Source organism: Oncorhynchus nerka, linkage group LG21 (assembly GCF_034236695.1).
Source record: "Oncorhynchus nerka isolate Pitt River linkage group LG21, Oner_Uvic_2.0, whole genome shotgun sequence".
In the NCBI taxonomy this organism is placed as follows: Eukaryota; Metazoa; Chordata; class Actinopteri; order Salmoniformes; family Salmonidae; genus Oncorhynchus; species Oncorhynchus nerka.
The window spans coordinates 26,641,766-26,655,915 of record NC_088416.1 but is presented as its reverse complement, the minus strand read 5'-3'; the positions used below and the strand labels follow the sequence as shown (position 1 = coordinate 26,655,915).

The 14,150-nt window shown below is 44.4% G+C and overlaps 1 protein-coding gene across 1 annotated transcript in view; it reads right to left on the bottom strand.

Moving 5' to 3' along the window:
- LOC115104200 (myoferlin-like) overlaps positions 1 to 14,150 on the bottom strand; it is a 51,309-nt gene that overhangs the window by 24,259 nt on the left and 12,900 nt on the right. The window contains exons 9-27 of the mRNA XM_029625475.2: positions 12,758 to 12,808; positions 12,389 to 12,419; positions 12,151 to 12,266; positions 10,377 to 10,503; positions 9,891 to 9,994; positions 9,701 to 9,769; positions 9,554 to 9,597; positions 9,281 to 9,363; positions 9,141 to 9,179; positions 7,966 to 8,090; positions 7,144 to 7,257; positions 6,664 to 6,841; positions 5,594 to 5,718; positions 5,379 to 5,488; positions 4,833 to 5,025; positions 4,418 to 4,573; positions 2,369 to 2,500; positions 2,075 to 2,238; positions 489 to 603 (exon numbers count right to left, since the gene is read on the bottom strand). Coding sequence (XP_029481335.2) covers positions 489 to 603; positions 2,075 to 2,238; positions 2,369 to 2,500; positions 4,418 to 4,573; positions 4,833 to 5,025; positions 5,379 to 5,488; positions 5,594 to 5,718; positions 6,664 to 6,841; positions 7,144 to 7,257; positions 7,966 to 8,090; positions 9,141 to 9,179; positions 9,281 to 9,363; positions 9,554 to 9,597; positions 9,701 to 9,769; positions 9,891 to 9,994; positions 10,377 to 10,503; positions 12,151 to 12,266; positions 12,389 to 12,419; positions 12,758 to 12,808 — 2,076 coding nt within the window. The remainder of the gene's footprint in view (positions 1 to 488; positions 604 to 2,074; positions 2,239 to 2,368; positions 2,501 to 4,417; positions 4,574 to 4,832; positions 5,026 to 5,378; positions 5,489 to 5,593; positions 5,719 to 6,663; positions 6,842 to 7,143; positions 7,258 to 7,965; positions 8,091 to 9,140; positions 9,180 to 9,280; positions 9,364 to 9,553; positions 9,598 to 9,700; positions 9,770 to 9,890; positions 9,995 to 10,376; positions 10,504 to 12,150; positions 12,267 to 12,388; positions 12,420 to 12,757; positions 12,809 to 14,150) is intronic.

Below are 14,150 nucleotides of genomic sequence, written 5' to 3'. Positions count from 1 at the left end.
CCAGACCTGTTTTCATTCCTTGTACTCGGTGTCATATGCCAAACTGGACATTCGGCCAGGTTACTGTTATACTGTTATTAAGAAACATGTTTTTGATTTTTTAGATACAATTCTTGGTATGACAAGGAGAGACAAAAAGTGGAATGGTACGCAGGCTATATGCAGCTCTCTTGACAAGGGAAACATGACAGTGAGTGATATGTGCATAAAATGAATCCAGGGATGAGCACCTGTCGCTACGTAGTCTAGGAGATCAAATTGTAAGGGAAACAGACGAAAGGGCTTCAGTTTCGATGGCCTCTTTTCGTAAGAAAAAGAGAACATACAATTTCATCCCAGAAGGAGAATTAATGTAACACTGAGGGGTCAGCTTAACTTTTCAGTGTTTACATATCTCTTCCCTCTTGTAGATAGAGGGGTCTGAGTTGCAGGCGACAGGGTTGTCTCTAGCAATAGTGTGTGTGTCTGTGTGTGTTGCTCTGTCTCACCACGTCTGTGAAGGGGTCGGCAGCAGGCTTCCACTCCCCGCCAATGAAACGCGTCTCGTTCTGGAAGACCTCGTCTGTGAACTCTGTGTGCCCCGCGTCTGCTTCCGTTAGCAGGCTGAATCACACAGACACACACACGTTTGTTTGACTATCCTTGTGGGGACCAAACAATTGATTCCCATTCAAAATCCTATTTTCCTTAACCCCTAACCCAAACCCAAACCACTAAACCTAACCCTAAACCTAATTGTAACCCTAACCCTTAAACCTAACCTAGAAGCCTAAAATAGCCTTTTTCCTTGTGGGGACCGGCGAAATGTCCCGACTTGTCAAAATGTTCCTGGTTTTACTATCCCTGTGAGGACTTTGTCGAGAGAAAAATTGCAAGACTATGTTATAATACTTTCATTGCATCAAATGGTTGTTTTATTCGACAGAATAGAGTATTCTTATAGCTATTGTGTGTGTGTTCTACTGAGGATGGGCGTCTGGGAGATAACACTGACAGGAGATTTACGATGTCGTTTGGGTGATAAAACCTAAAGAACATTCCAGAGCATGAGTTAACGTTTCTGTTCTATACCGTATCAGAGAGAGATGGTTCCAGTTTGGAGTCGGAGGGCCAGACACTGGTCTCTACACAATGAAAACTGTTGACACAGCAGATACTGTCTGCTATGTATTATAGGTATCTTTCATACAAATCTTAACCTTGTGACCCATTCTATAAATCTGTTGTTCATCAAGTAGTTTGAAAGGGGTGTATCTTGGCTATAAAAGACCTTTGTACTTTTGTCTCGCCGCTCTCAGCGGATCATTAGAAAAGGTGATTCGTCGACAAGTCATCGCTATTGCAAAGCTCTCACTATTGAAGATTTAATTTAAGCATAACTCTGACTTGTCTGATAAGTTTGTCTCTCCTCATTTGATAGTAAAGAAATGAACCACCACAACTTCTGGTCCCCACAAGGATAGTAAAACCAAACACAGACACACACATCACAAATAGCGGGCTTGATCCCACTAAACTATAGAGTACTGGCAGCTGGACTTTAGTCCAGGGATGCTCAGCTCTAGTGGAAAGAAGGTGGGATTACAGAACCACTGAAGAAATGTCTGGAAAAAGGTCAAATCAACCAAATCAATGAGATAACTGTCTGGGGAAGTGTTTCTATAGGAGTACTATGAAGGGGGCTGGTGTTGCGCACTCCTGACTCAGAGGCAAACAATGAGGAATTAGGTGGGGTGGATGAGGTGGAAGTGGGACTATTGTGTACTCACAGTACTATGACTCCCTGCACATCTATAGAGACGGAAAGAGGATGATTCCCTAACCACAAGCACAGGCAATGCCAGACCAAGCTAGATTTGTCTGGGTGGGGTAGTCCAACTGAAATGTAAACTACTGAAAACAAACATTGAAAACAGGAAGTTTCTACTTAAATTCAGTTATTTATAGCGCTAGAAATCTACCGCTCACCATCTATCAGGGTCCACAAACGTCTGTGTGTGTGTGTGTGTGTGAGTGAGTATGAGTGTGTATGTGTTCGTGGGTGTGTTTAAGCATGCCAACAGGTCACTCTCACCCTCTCTCGGGGTCGACGAACCACTCGCCTTCCCACTCCCACGCCCTGGGGGGCATGAAGCGCTCCTGTTTCAGCTTCACCTTCCCCGTCACGTCAGAGAACTTATGCCGGCACACCAACCCTGTGGTGCCCCACTTCCCAAACACCTGGGCCTGGTTCTCATACTGAGGGTGAAAAGGGAGAGCGAGAAAGAGGGGGTGAGGGAAAATAGATTTTGTCAGCATAGTAAAGACCAGGTAAAATACCAACTAAAACAAAGCATTGCCACAAAACCCATGTGAATAACAATACTACCATTTCTGCGAACACACTGAAGGTTCCCTCTGAGAAGCTGTTGAACTTCTTCTCGTGGGCAGAGAGCCCCAGCCACATGTTGACACGGAGCTGGACAGGGATCTTCACACCTTTGTTTTTGTCCATGGGGTACTGGCCAAAACAAACAAACAACAAAATGAAATACTATACATCGGGGTTGAGCGGTATACAGATTCTCATATCTAGCACTAATTGTCGTTAGCTACCTTTAGTAAGCCGGCTAATGTAATTCAATTATATTGACGGTATTGAAAATCCTACCTGGGTTATTTCGAAATACACGGGTGTTAAGTATATCATCCAACCCTACTGTACATCACCTATGAAAACAGGGGGGAACAGGCTACCTAAGTATGGTTCTCAATCAGAGACAACGATTGACAGCTGTCTCTGATTGAGAACCATACTTAGGTAGCCTGTTCCCCCCTGTGTTTGTGGGTAGGTGTTTTCCGACACTACGAGGTATTGGCTCGAGGTAACGTGTACGAGAGGCAGCCCCAGAATTTTTTTGGGGGGTGGCACACAGGGAGATTGGTGGAGTCAGGTAGGAGACCTGAGCCAACTCCCCGTGCTTACCGTGGCGAGAGAGTGACCGGGCAGGCACCATGTTATGCGGTGAAGCGCACAGTGTCCCCAGTGCGCACGCATAGCCCGGTGCGCTACATCGCAGCTCCTCGAATCGGCCGGCCTAGAGTGGGCATCGAGCGAGGAGCGATGATGCCGGCTCAGCGCATCTGGTCTCCAGTGCGTCTCCTCGGCCCGGGTTATACGGCACCAGCCCTACGCACGGTGTCCCCGGTTCGCCAGCATAGCCGAGTGCAGCCTGTTCCAACTCTCCGCACTTGCCGGGCTACAGGGGGTATCCATCCAGGACAGGTTGTGCAGGTTCGTTGCTCAAGACCGGAGTCCGCACCTTTGGGGGGGGGGGGTACTGTCCCGTCCTGACCTTAGTTCCTTTTTTATGTCTCTATTTTGGTTTGGTCAAGGCGTGAGTTGGGGTGGGCATTCTGTTTTGTTCTGTGTGTTGTATTTCTATGTGTTTGGCCTGGTATGGTTCCCAATCAGAGGCAGCTGTCAATCATTGTCTCTGATTGAGAACCATACTTAGGTAGCCTGTTACCACCTGTGTTTGTGGGTAGTTGTTTCCTGTTTTGTGTTTTTTCACCTTACAGGACTGTTTTGTGTCGTTCACTCTCTTTGTTGTTTGTCATTCAGTGTTCAGTTGATTTAATTAAATTGACTATGAACACTTACCACGCTGTGTGTTGGTCCGATGATTCCTATTCCTCATCATCAGACGAAGAGGAGAGCCGTTACATTCTCTGAATGTTTATGCCATATCTCAGGTTTAAACCAATGCACCTGCGTTTAAACACATCCGCCCCCTGGACTCTTCCTCTCTTCGCACTCTGACAGACATTGTCATTGGACATTGACACAAAACTGATTGATTATGAGCCTCTTCCCAGCAGGCAAAACTGAGAACAACAATTTGAAAAGACATCAGTTTCTGATTATAATGACGTCATTTCAACCAGTTTCGCTTCAATATCCACTAACAATGTCTGTGGCATCAGTTTTAACTCTCTGTACACCTTTGAAACTGCATGAATACTGTCTTGGTCCTGCTGCAGTATTCCTGTACGATTATCATACCACTATACCAGGGGTAGGCAATTAGATTCAGCAGCGGGCTGATTTTTGTCGAATCGGAGTGCCTGTATATAGCCCTAAGCCATAGTATATTGGCCATATACCACACCCGCTTGGGCCATATTGCTTAATTATACCACTATTGCTACTACTACTTAAACAAGTACTACTACTATTAGCACTAATATTACTAATACTATTGACAATAGTAGTAGCATGATCAGTAGTCTATGTTCTCCATCATAATACCTGCATTAAGATAGTATGGGTCCTGCCATAGAATTTCCCTACCATTATCATACTGCTACACTTACTACTACTACTACTACTACGGTACTACTATCACTAGTATCAGTCTGTTCTCCATCCTAGTACCTGCATGAAGATGGTCTGGGTCCTGCCACAGTATTTCCCACAGGCCTGCTCACTGTAGGTGGAGTAGAGGATCTGATTGGCTGGGAGACGGGCGTACGCCACCCTCCTCTCTCCACGCAGCATCCAGATCACCACGTCAGGCATACTGTTCTGGGGCTGAGGGAAGAGTGAAAGACAGGTATGAAAGAGAGATTATTAAGAGATGGGGAGAGAGAGAGTTTTCCGTTGACAGTAGTAGAGAGAGAGAGAGAGAGACAATTCAATTCACAAGCTGGTTCAAATTGAGTGGGCTTGGCACTCCTATAACAAGTCATGGCACCCTCAAAATAAGGGCTTACTTTAAGGACATTCCAATATTCAATGTGCTATTGAACCCTGAATGTTGTGAGAATGTCAATGTCTTGTTGCTCCTGACCTCCTCTGCAAGCTGTTTCAGTCTCTCCAGCCAGTCCTCGATGTCTGTCAGAGTGGCTATAACGTCGGTGGCCTCCTCCTTCAAGCGTTTGGCCATCTCTCTGATGATGGCCACCGCCGAATCACGCAGCTTCTTAATCTGGACGTCCAGAGCCGTCAGGTTGGACCTGCCCTCAAGATCTGGTACCTGAAAGCTATCAGAAGCTAGCATGAGGCTACAGAAACTATACTGAAGCTATCAGAAGCTTTAAAAACCTATATGACGCTTTAAGAACCTAGCATTACACTATCAAAACCTAGCATAAAGCTATCAGAAGCTAGTGTTCATCTATCAAAATGTATCATGAAGCTATCAGAACCTAGCATGAAGCTATCATAACCAAGCACAAAGCTACCAGATCCTAGCATGAAATTATCACAACCAAGCATTCAAAACATATCATGAAGTTATCTTAATCTAGCGTGAAGCTAGGATAAGTTAGAAGGAAGCTAACAGAACCTAGCAAGAAACAATTATAAGCTGAGATACGATCGATGAATGTCTTACTTGCTCAGATCCTCAATCATGTGGTTTATGAGTTTGAGCCAGATCTCAGCCAAGCGCACCTCTGAGGCTTTGGCAAGGATGGCTGTTCTCAAAGAAGTGAGGTTGGATTCCTGGAAGAAATGACAACAAAATAACAAAGTTGCAACAACTGAGAATTATCCCATGATTGGTTGACTGATTATTTGATTGGTCGATTTGTTGGAAGTGTTTCTCACCAGTCTGTCTGCGATGTAGAGGATGATGTTGACTGAATCCAATCGGTGGCTAATGTCTTCCCAGAAGGATGTGAGGATGACAACAGGTTTGGTGTCAGCCCAGGGCAGGTAATAGTAGTGGTTACCTACAGGAGAAACAGAACTAAGTCATATTCAGTTCAAGCTGCAGAGTGGTATATACCTGTACAACTTGACAATTTAGTCCTGCTGTATGGGAATGTCTCTACTGCAATGGAAACAGCAATGCACTTTTGATAGGAATGAATGGTGTCCTCAGAAAAGTATTCCGATTCAGACCCCTTTACTTTCTCCACATTTTGTTATGTTACAGCCTTATTTTAACATTGATTCAATTGTTTTTTTTCTCCCTCATCAATCTAAACACAATACCCCATAATGACAAAGCAAAAACAGGTTTCTGAATGTCCCTGAGTGCCCCAGTCAGAGCCCGGACTGGAACCCGATCGAACATCTCTGAAGAGATCTGAAAATAGCTGTGTAGCCACACTCCCCATCCAACCTGACAGAGCTTGAGAGGATCTGCAGAGAAGAACGGGAGAAACTCCCCAAATACAGCTAAGCCAACCTTGTAGTGTCATACCCAAGAAGATGCAAGGCTGTAATCGCTGACAAAGGTGCTTCAACAAAGTGCTGAGTAAATGGTCTGAATACTTATGTAAATGTGATATTTCTGTTTCTTTTTTATAAATTAGCAAACATTTCTAAAAACCCTGTTTTCGCTTTGTCATTATGGGCTACTGTGTGTAGGAATTTGCTTAATGTGGAAAAAGTCTAAGGGTTTCAACACCTTCCGAAGGCACTGTATGTTTTCCTGTTTTCATATTCATGACTGTGTATAGTTGGTCTGCCTTGTGCCTTTAGAATTGATAGATAAACAAACACATGCTCTCGAAGCATGGGTGCTAAAAAAATCTATATTTTGTAAACGTTCAAATATCAGGTCTAATCAAGGTCTAATGGGTTGGCACTGGGCTGGAACAATAGCTAGCACACCAGGAGGGTACCCATCAGGACTGAAGAACACTGGTGTATAGTCTAGGTTTTCTCACCGTCAAACACAGCACAGCTGTATTGGGTTGTGGATGCCAGCGGCATGCAGGTGGAGTCCAGCTTGTTGCCGTAGTTACCGATGCTGACCTCGAACTGGATTGGCTCACCGGGCTCCTGGAGCATGCAGGAGCTGTGGAACACAGCACACAGCGAGAACTTCCTCCTCCGCTGGTACTTCTGAAAGCACAAACAAGAGGTCAGGGGTTAATTCCAGTGTACATTCATTAAAGGTGCGTTATTGCCTGACTAAATCCAAATTGGATTTGGAAACACTGTTCTACACACAAGAAATCTGGACTTTTCCCTTCTATCTTTCTCTGTATCCATTTCTCATCAGTTCTTCTCTAAGTTTTGCAAGTTTCGTACCAGGGTTGGGGTCAATTCGAAGTGAAGGAAGTCAATTCCGGAAGTAATAACCTTTATTAATACATGAAGCAACAATATCCCAGCTATGACAGGATCCCACCCTCTCTGTGTACCTGGGCCACCAGGATGTCATCACTGGAGATGTTGTCCAGCTTCCCGTCAGCTTTGCCCTCCAGCTGAGTGGAGAGCTCGATGAGGACTCTGCCCCTGTAGGCCACCCCTTCACCCTGGTAGGCAGGCAGGCAGGCAGGCGGGCAGGCAGGCAGGCAGGCAGGCAGACAGACAGACAGACAGACAGAGATGAAACAATACAGTGATACTGTAATCGTGTTGCTACACAAGATGTTCCTATCAACACAGGAAATTACTTGAGAAAAAAATGTATAGTTTTGTGAAGGAACAATTAAGCTTAATGACAATTGTGTTAGACAACTGTACGGTGTGCTTTAAAGCTATTACCCAAGTTGAACTATCTGGATTTGAGGAATCAAAGTATGAAATGTGGCATTCCCACGTGTTATACATTGAAGGGGGGGGTATACACTATATAAATTAGATACCTGTATGTTTTATAGATTAGATACGCTTGCCAAGATACTCAGCAGAAAAGAGAATACTGATCTAAACCAGATGTTCCTTGCCTATATAAGCTAAAATGTATTTTTGTCTAAGAGAGTCCAATGCTGGCTGCGTCCAGAACAGGTTTCACTTGCACAGGTCACCATTGAATAAACCCTGGGTGAATGCTTCATCGTTTTCTCATCTACAAGAGCTGATTATCTACAACAATTTTTAATTCTGAATCTTAATAATTGCATGTTTCTGTGAGAGAGAAGTGCATGTTAGATATGCAAATATTTACAATAAGAAAAAGGAATAGCAAAACATCTTACCAGAGCTGAAGCACTTGTCCTCAACCCCAGGGATGGTCTTACCTTGCCAAAGTTGAGTTCCTCGTACGGGTCTGGGAGGCCAGTGAACTCCCTGGGACTGCCGTACAGGTTTAGGTAGCAAGGCCCAAACGCTGGGAGGAAACCCACCTCCGCCTCCCCACTGCTCACTGTAATAAAAGGCCAGGTTCTCTTTGTGAAATGGTTTGCTACAGATATTTTGAATGAATGTCGTATTTACTCCAGTCCATTGCCAAGTACAGTGTAATTGGCCTGGCGACCAGACTCTGAGCGATAGTGTTAACAAATCAAGTCAAACGTTACTGGTCGCGTACACATATGTTGCAGAAGTTATCGAAGAAGCAGTGAAATGCTTATGTTTCTAGCTCCAACGGTGCAGTAATATCTAACAATACAAAACAATACAGACAAATCCAAAACAATTTAAAGAAAGACATTTAGAAATATCAGAATGAGTCTAGAATATAAATATACTGTATGTATGTATGTATGTATGTATGTATGTATGTATGTATGTATGTATGTATGTATGTATGCATGTATGTATTGACAGTATGGACAGTATATGAATAGACAACGTGTGTACAGAAGTAGTTATACAGGATGAGCCTTGACTAGAATATACAGTATATACATATAAAGTGGGTAAAACAGTGTTCAAGTGACCTGTGTTCAATGACTATGTACATACAGTAGGCCAGCAGGCTCTAAGGTGCAGGCTAGAGTACAGGGTGGTAGCCGGCTAGAAACAGTGACTAAGTTCAGGGCAGGCTACTTGGCAGAGGCAGGTTAGGGGTGACTATTTAACAATCTGATGGTCTAGAGATAGAAGCTGTTTTTCTGTTATTTCCCCCCGTTTTCTATTTATTTTTTGACATGGTAATACAATGTGGTCTGGTGCCTATGCTACATCTGTAGTCAAACTTGAGTATTTACAAATGCTGTCCCTGTTTGACAAAAGCAATCAATTTAAAAAGTTGTATTGTCACACACCAGATCGGTGCAGTGAAAGGTGTTGTTTTATAGCCATAGTAGTAAGGCACCCCTGGAGCAAGTTAGGATTACATGCCTTGCTCAAAGGCACATAGACAGATGTTTTCACCTTGTCAGCTCGGGTATTCAACAAGGGACCTTTCGGTTACTGGCCCAAGACTCCACCCTATAGGGAGGCCTCATACAAAAAGATGATGTTTCTTTACCTTCAGATGACAGATTGGTGCAATTTTCTGCAGGCGTATCTGTTTGAAAGGACAGATGCAATGTGGTTGAGACAGGGAAACACACACACACACACACACACAAACACACACAAACAGTGAGAGAGAGAGTGATACCATACCTTCAATCTCACCACCAGATGAGGCTATTTTGGTCAGATTTAGAAATGTGGTTCCTATCACATCATTCCTGGTCAGACGATCCCTGTGTGAAAAGTTCAATACGTTGTTAATAAACTTTCCTACGAGATCCATGTCTTCAAACTCAAAGTAGCAGCATTTAAAAGTGAAAGTATACATGAATGTGGATAGTGTAATACACAGTAAACCGCTATAACAACGACATCCAAACATGCACTGTATCTGTCTTCCAGGGAGGATAACCAAAGTCTTACCAGTCAAATACAGTCAACTTGATGCTTTCGCACATGGATGGGAACTAAAGAGGGAAATGAGAGCATGCTGTGTTTGTCTGGCTTCCATTCATATCATCCATTTGTGTTGTGGTGTACTACATGTAATACGAGAGAGCTAGGTCACACCTTGACCTGAAGGTTGATCATCTGGTTCCACTCAGGATTGGCATTTTTCTCGATAATTTTGGTGCACAACTGAAACCAAAACAATGTCATCATTAAGCAAACATCTAACCAAAGATCTGAAAATATTTGCCGAATGACTTGGCGTTTTGTCCTTCTCTTGCATTCTCAGAGTTCTGAGTCTTAGCTTTACCTTCTTGCCAGCGAAGCTGACCTCCAGAAATGGATCAACTAAGTTTTTCTTATCGCCTTCCCCTCCAAATACTTGTTTCACAGTCTGTACAAACGCATCATCCACTGTAAGACGGAGTGAAAGGATATTAACACACACTCACATAAAAAATAACAAGACGTCCAGTCAACGTTTTGAAAGAATAGGCCCACTGATAACAATGTTGGATTAATTGAAATACATTTCCAGATTCAAAAAGAACACTTAATCACTTGGTGTTTGCAGATACGTGCAATACGTCTGCCATATTGCTTACACGTTTCCTTTACCTAGAAATATGCATACCCAATGGGGTAGGGGGTAAGGAGGAAGTGATAGGTGGAAGAAACAAGAGGTTTAGGGATAACGAAAGGGGCACGAGGTTGTTTTTGGACTGAACTAAATTACACTTTGCTGCTGATGGAGGAAGAAGGGTGGAGGATGGAGAAAGAAGGAATATACACGTACTCTGAGGCATGTCCTCTGCACGGTACACCTTCAGGTTGAGAGTGACCAATCTGAGTGTTACCCCAGCAGGCACCAACAGATTACTCTCTATGTCATCTTGCTCCTCGTTCCGCTCTCTCTTCTCAGTCTGAACACACAGGAGGGGAGGGGAGGGGAGAGCCTTGATGAAATATATTATGTTGCATGTAGTTGTATAACATATTGATATTGTATACACATTCTACCAAACTTGGCAAAAAAATAAACCTCCCTTTTCAAGACCCTGTCTTTCAAAGATAATTCGTAAAAATCCAAATAACTTCACAGATCTTCATTGTAAAGGGTTTAAACACTGTTCCCATTCTTGTTCAATAAACCATAAACAATTCATGAACATGCACCTGTGGAACGGTCGTTAAGACACTAACAGTTTACAGACAGTAGGAAATTAAGGTCACAGTTATGAAAACATAGGACACTAAAGAGGCCATTCTACTGACTCTGAAGAACACCAAAAGAAAGACGACCAGGGTCCCTGCTCATCTGCGTGAACGTGCCTTAGGCATGCTGCAATGAGGCATGAGGACTGCAGATGTGGCCAGGGCAATAAATTGCAATGTCCGTATTGTGAGACGTCTAAGACAGCGCTACAGGGAGACAGTATGGACAGCTGATCGTCCTCGCAGTGGCAAATCACGTGTAACAACACCTGCACAGGATCGGTACATCCGAACATGACACCTGCGGGACAGGTATCAGGATGGCAACAACAACTTCCCGAGTTACACCAGGAACACACAATCCCTCCATCAGTGCTCAGACTGTCCGCAATAGGCTGAGAGTGGCTGGACTGAGGGCTTGTAGGCCTGTTGTAAGGCAGGTCCTCACCAGACATCACCAGCAACAACGTCGCCTATGGGCACAAATCCACCATAGCTGGACCAGACAGGACTGGCAAAAAGTGCTCTTCACAGTTGAGTCACAGTTTTGTCTCACCAGAGGTGATGGTCGGATTCAGGTTTATCATCCAAGGCATGAGCGTTACACCGAGGCCTGTACTCTGGAGCGTGATCGATTTGGAGGTGGAGGGTCCGTCATGGTCTGGGGCGGTGTGTCACAGCATCATCGGACTGAGATTGTTATCATCGCAGGAAATCTCAACACTGTGCATTACAGGGAAGACATCCTCCTCCCTCATGTGGTACCCTTCCTGCAGGCTCATCCTGACATGACCCTCCAGCATGACAATGCCACCAGCCACACTGCTCGTTCTGTGCGTGATTTCCTACAAGACAGGAATGTCAGTGTTCTGCCATGGCCAGCGATGAGCCCGGATCTCAATCCCATTGAGCACGTCTGGGACCTGTTGGATCAGAGGGTGAGGGCTAGGGCCATTCCCCCAGAAATGTCTGGGAACTTGCAGGTGCCTTGGTTGAAGAGTGGGGTAACATCTCACAGCAAGAACTGGCAAATCTGGTTCAGTCCATGAGGAGGAGATGCACTGCAGTACTTAATGCAGCTGGTGGCCACACCAGATACTGACTGTTAGTCACATGTCTGTGGAACTTGTTCAGTCTATATCTCAGTTGTTGAATCTTGTTATGTTCATACAAATATTTAGACGTTAGATGTTAAGTTTGCTGAAAATAAACACAGTTAACAGTAAGAGGACATTTCTTTTTTTGCTGAGTTTATAAACTATGTAATCAATATTACATGAAGTACAATGGTAGAGAATGTAGAGAAAGACAGGTGAGGCGTGTGGTGACATAGCATAGTGACACAGCAGTCGTACCGGTGGCTCATCTCCTGTCCCCACGATGACCAGGCTGACCTTCAGGTAACCTTTGGCCCCCGAGCTAGAGTCATCAGGGTCACTCAGGAGAAGCCACTTCCTCATTATGGCGTGGGCTGTTGACCATAAGAATATACACATTCCAGACACAGACACAGACAAAGGATGTCTTTGAAGATAATTGAAGATCAAGATAATACTCCTCTCCTGTGTCACTCTTCTGTAAAGATGAACTTACCAGGTTCGTCATATATGTACCCAACATCCAACTGTTAAAATGAAAATAAAGTCTGGTTACACTACATAACTGATTTTAACCAGATTTCAACCATTTTACTTTTATTTCAATACAAATACATATTTGTTGACAACTCAATTAAATATCAACCAAATACAGATATTGAGGTTATTGCCTGGAAGGATGTATTCAATACTGTATAAACACAGTGTGGTAGTGTGCATTGTAGCCAATCCATATTTGAACAAAGGATTTCTGTGATTTATCCAATGTTTTCTGTCATTGTTATGAAAGGCAAACATAATAGGCTGGATGTAATGCTCTGTAAATAACTAAATTAAATGCACTTTTTGTAAATTTAAATGTCACCTTGAACTCCCCCATTAGACTGTCTGCTCTGAGGGAGTAGGAATCATAGACCTGCAGAGAGAGAGAGAGCGAGAGACAGAGAGAATTAGTGATGTTGAAAGAAACCCAGCCCTTAGTTCTAAACTGCTTCATAGTTTACCACAATCAAGGAGTTTTAAAATGATTGTTCAATGAGTGTTCAAAACATTAAGAACACCTGCTCTTTCCATGACATTAAAATCAAATCAAATGGATTTATAAAGTCCTTTTTACATCAGCAGATGTCACAAAGTGCTTATACAGAAACCCAGCCCAAACAGCAAGCAATACAGATGTAGAAGCAGGGTGGCTAGGAAAAACTCCCTAGAAAAGGCAGGAACCTAGGAAGAAACCTAGAGAGGAACCAGGCTCTGAGTGGTGGCCGGGTGGAGATTATAATAGTACATGGCCATTAAGGCCAGAATGTTCTTCAAGATGTTCAAACGTTCATAGATGACCAGCAGGGTCAAATAATAATCACAGTGGCTGTAGAGGGTGCAACAGGTCAGCACCTCAGGAGTAGATGTCAGTTGGCATTTCATAGCCGAGTATTCAAAGGTCAAGACAGCAAAAGCGGTAGAGAGAGCGAGAGAGGGAGGGAGGGAGGGAAAGCGGGTCGAAAACAACAGGTAGTGGGGGGGCATACTTAAGTTCACACAGGACACCAGATAAGACAGGAGAATTTCACCAGACAGGACAGACTGACCCTAGCCACCCGGCACACCCTGTTGCAGCATAGATACTGGAGGCTGAGACGGGCGGGGGGGGGACACTGTGGCCCTGTCTGACAATACCCCCAGACAGGGCCAACCAGGCCAGATATAACCCCCACAAAGCACAGCCCCCATACCACTAGAGGGATATCAACACACCACCAACTTACTACCCTGAGACAAGGCTGATTATAGCCCACGAAGATCTCCTCCACCGCACTGGCGCAAGACCAGCAAGAGACCCCTTCAGTGACTCAACCCACTCAAGTCAAGTATAGCAGAAAAGGCCTGGCACAACATGATGCACCCGTCCTAGGGACAGCATGGAAGAGCATTAGTAATCCAGTGACTCAGCCCACATAATAGGGTGCCCATCTTTTACCCATGCAGTGTCTTCACGCACCGAGTCCACTCTGACCAGTGGCGACTCAGACTTGTACCAGTAGCGACCTCGTTGTCAGAAAGTCTTTCTCGCTCTTGTATAAAGGAAGGGGGGCCAGCACAACCTTGGCTTATGGCTTGGGGCTGATCCTGCTGGGGGGCCAGCTACCAATCCCCATTGCCTCCAGGCTCCCTACATAATGGTGGGCCAGCTCAACCCCTTCCTGCATGTTCATCAGATCCATGCTCACACAACCTTGTCTTACGTGGGTTGGCACTGC